The following is a 2,394-nucleotide window of genomic DNA, read 5'->3' as shown; positions in this document are numbered from 1 at the left end:
TCCATATTACAGACTAATCTATATTCGGGCCAATTACAATGACGGCCCAATTTGGTTAGTTTCAAGTCAAGCCCAACTACATAATCCAAATTCAGTCCATCAGCCCTCTGAAAAACTGGAACAGAGTCTTGTTATATGATTGCAAATTACTACGGAGTACTTTGTATTATTATTATTGCCCTCACTCTTTACAACAATTAAAAACCCTTCCAAAAAGTAATCGATAATTATTTTTAGAAAAATGATAAAGCCTTAAGACCTATGTATAAGAATTAAGAAGCTAAAAATGAAATACATAGTAGTATTAGGATAAATTGACATTAATTACAAGAAAACAATTAATGAGAGCAAACCTATTGCAACCTTAATTCAATTTTAGGAAGTGTATGCTTATATATAACCCTAAAGGCTACATTAATTACATTGGATATATTTCGATAGAATTCAGAAAAATTAGTCCAGAATCGTACTCCATAAAACAGTTAAGACTACTATTGCAACATTATTTGTTCAAACTGATAGAAACAACAATGTCGTAGTTACAACTTACAAGAAAACAATTGCAACTTATACATCAAACTCAAACTCTACTACAATAGCAAACCCTTAAAATTAATCAACTAATTAATTAAAATCAAGGACTAAGAGCTCCATAAGTTACTGATGGCTGAGGTTGTGGGACTCCTTCTATTAACATTTCAGCATTCAAATATGGAGCAGTTTTCTTGCAAGGCATATATTTGTGCATTTTATTATCCAAGTCACCACAAGTTTTGGGCCTTTTAAAAAAGAATGCACAATCATCTGGGCTTCTTTGATCCGGAAGGCCCAATATACAATTGTGCCTCACATCCAACACTCCTTTTCGGATCAGCTTCATACATTCCGGCCCAACTTGGGTAAAATAGTTATCACACAATTTCAATTGCGTCAAGTGAGGCAACATACATACTTCCTCAGGCACAGGACCATAGAACTCATTCTTTTCCAACACTAGGTACTCAATTTTACCCAAACATGCGAACGATCGCGGTATTGGGCCGGTTAAGACATTCTTCGAGACGTCGAAAACACGGGCCTTTTTTAGAAGCCCAATCTCATAAGGAAGGCAGCCCGAGAACCTGTTTCCTAAGAAGAGGACCTCGAGGAGGGTGTTTGAGGCCTGCCCAATGGATCTTGGTATTGGGCCTGTGAACTTGTTGTTGGCAAAGGTTAGGAAAGCGGCCGGGGTTGAGCCCATATTAAGTGGAAGGTCATGCTCAAACTGATTATTGTTAATAAAAAGAGCTAACACTTGTAAGTCAAACAATTCGGGCGGAACGGGGCCCACAAATGAGTTAAATCTAAGGTCTAAGAAGGTTAACTTAGTAGCAGTAAGTACATTCATAGGGAACTTCCCTGTGTACTTGTTGTTACTAAGGTCTAACTCAAATAGGTAAGGAAGACCGCTTAACACCGGGATTTTTCCTCCGTAATTATTGGTATTAGCGTGGAAAATTGACACGTCGGGAAGTTTGTTGATGAAGTTATCTAGGGTAATGTTTTTCCCCATGATCTTACACTCGTTAAATTGAAACGAGTAGAGGCCGTTTTCCTTTGTATTGGGAAGAGGTGCACACCCAAACTTAGGGTTGACACATAAGTTAGGATTCTTCATATGTTTAACCTTTGTGGATAAGCCACACTTGTCAGTATCAATCCCTTTAATGAATTGTTGTATGACACGTGTGGCTTTTAGGACACGGGATTCTCCGAGGGGTGGTGGTGGTGATGATGGAGGGGGGTTGGATGGTGGTGGTGGTGACGGTGGAGGTGGGGTGGTTGGTGGTGGTAACGACGGAGGAGGGGGGCATGGTGCTGGTGGTGGTAGTGGTGGAGGACAACTCCCAGACATTTCAGGGGCAGGCGAGCCACCAATGGAAATAGGCTCGCCGCCAATGGCAATGCCTAAGGCTTCCCTATTTGGTCTAGGAGTGGCTTGAATGTCATGGGTGGCAACTACAACTATAACATGGTACGTACAACATAGTGACACAAAAATTAAAATAATGTGCATGAGATGGGTAGTAGGAATGGCAAGAATAGAGGATTTGGTGCTCATAATTTTGCAACTAAGGTTTTCACTGTTTTTTAGTTTGGTGGTGATTATTATGAGTGTACCTCATTTAGTATTCCTTATCCCCTTATATAAAGATGAAAAATAATTGATGGAGTGGACATCAGTACAGCTGCCATTGTGCTTTAGACAAAAGTTGACCAAGTCTTCTTAATTATGTAGGGGATGATTACGTTTGTACTCATGTATGGGTAGGAGTTGAGTTAATTTTTGTTCTTGAAATAGCTACCAAATTTAAGGTATATATGCATAGTTGCATATACATTAATGTCCTCATA

At 39.3% G+C, this 2,394-nt stretch overlaps 1 protein-coding gene across 1 annotated transcript; it reads right to left on the bottom strand.

The window, feature by feature from the left end:
• Positions 1-467: 467 nt before the first annotated feature.
• On the bottom strand, positions 468-2,149 carry LOC145560321 (uncharacterized protein At4g06744-like). Its single transcript, XM_081621576.1, has one exon. It carries the CDS (start codon positions 2,099-2,101, stop codon positions 635-637), a length of 1,467 nt encoding a protein of 488 aa, XP_081477702.1. The 5' UTR covers positions 2,102-2,149; the 3' UTR covers positions 468-634.
• Between the last annotated feature and the right edge of the window lie 245 nt (positions 2,150-2,394).

The sequence above is a fragment of the Chenopodium album genome, chromosome 9 (assembly GCF_948465745.1).
Source record: "Chenopodium album chromosome 9, dcCheAlbu1.1, whole genome shotgun sequence".
In the NCBI taxonomy this organism is placed as follows: Eukaryota; Viridiplantae; Streptophyta; class Magnoliopsida; order Caryophyllales; family Amaranthaceae; genus Chenopodium; species Chenopodium album.
Note: the sequence above shows the minus strand (reverse complement) of the source record. Positions and strands in the feature narration are given on the sequence as shown.

Coding starts and splice junctions, on each gene's coding strand:
- LOC145560321 (XM_081621576.1), bottom strand. CDS start 2,101: ATGAGCACCAAATCCTCTATTCTTGCCATTCCTACTACCCATCTCATG.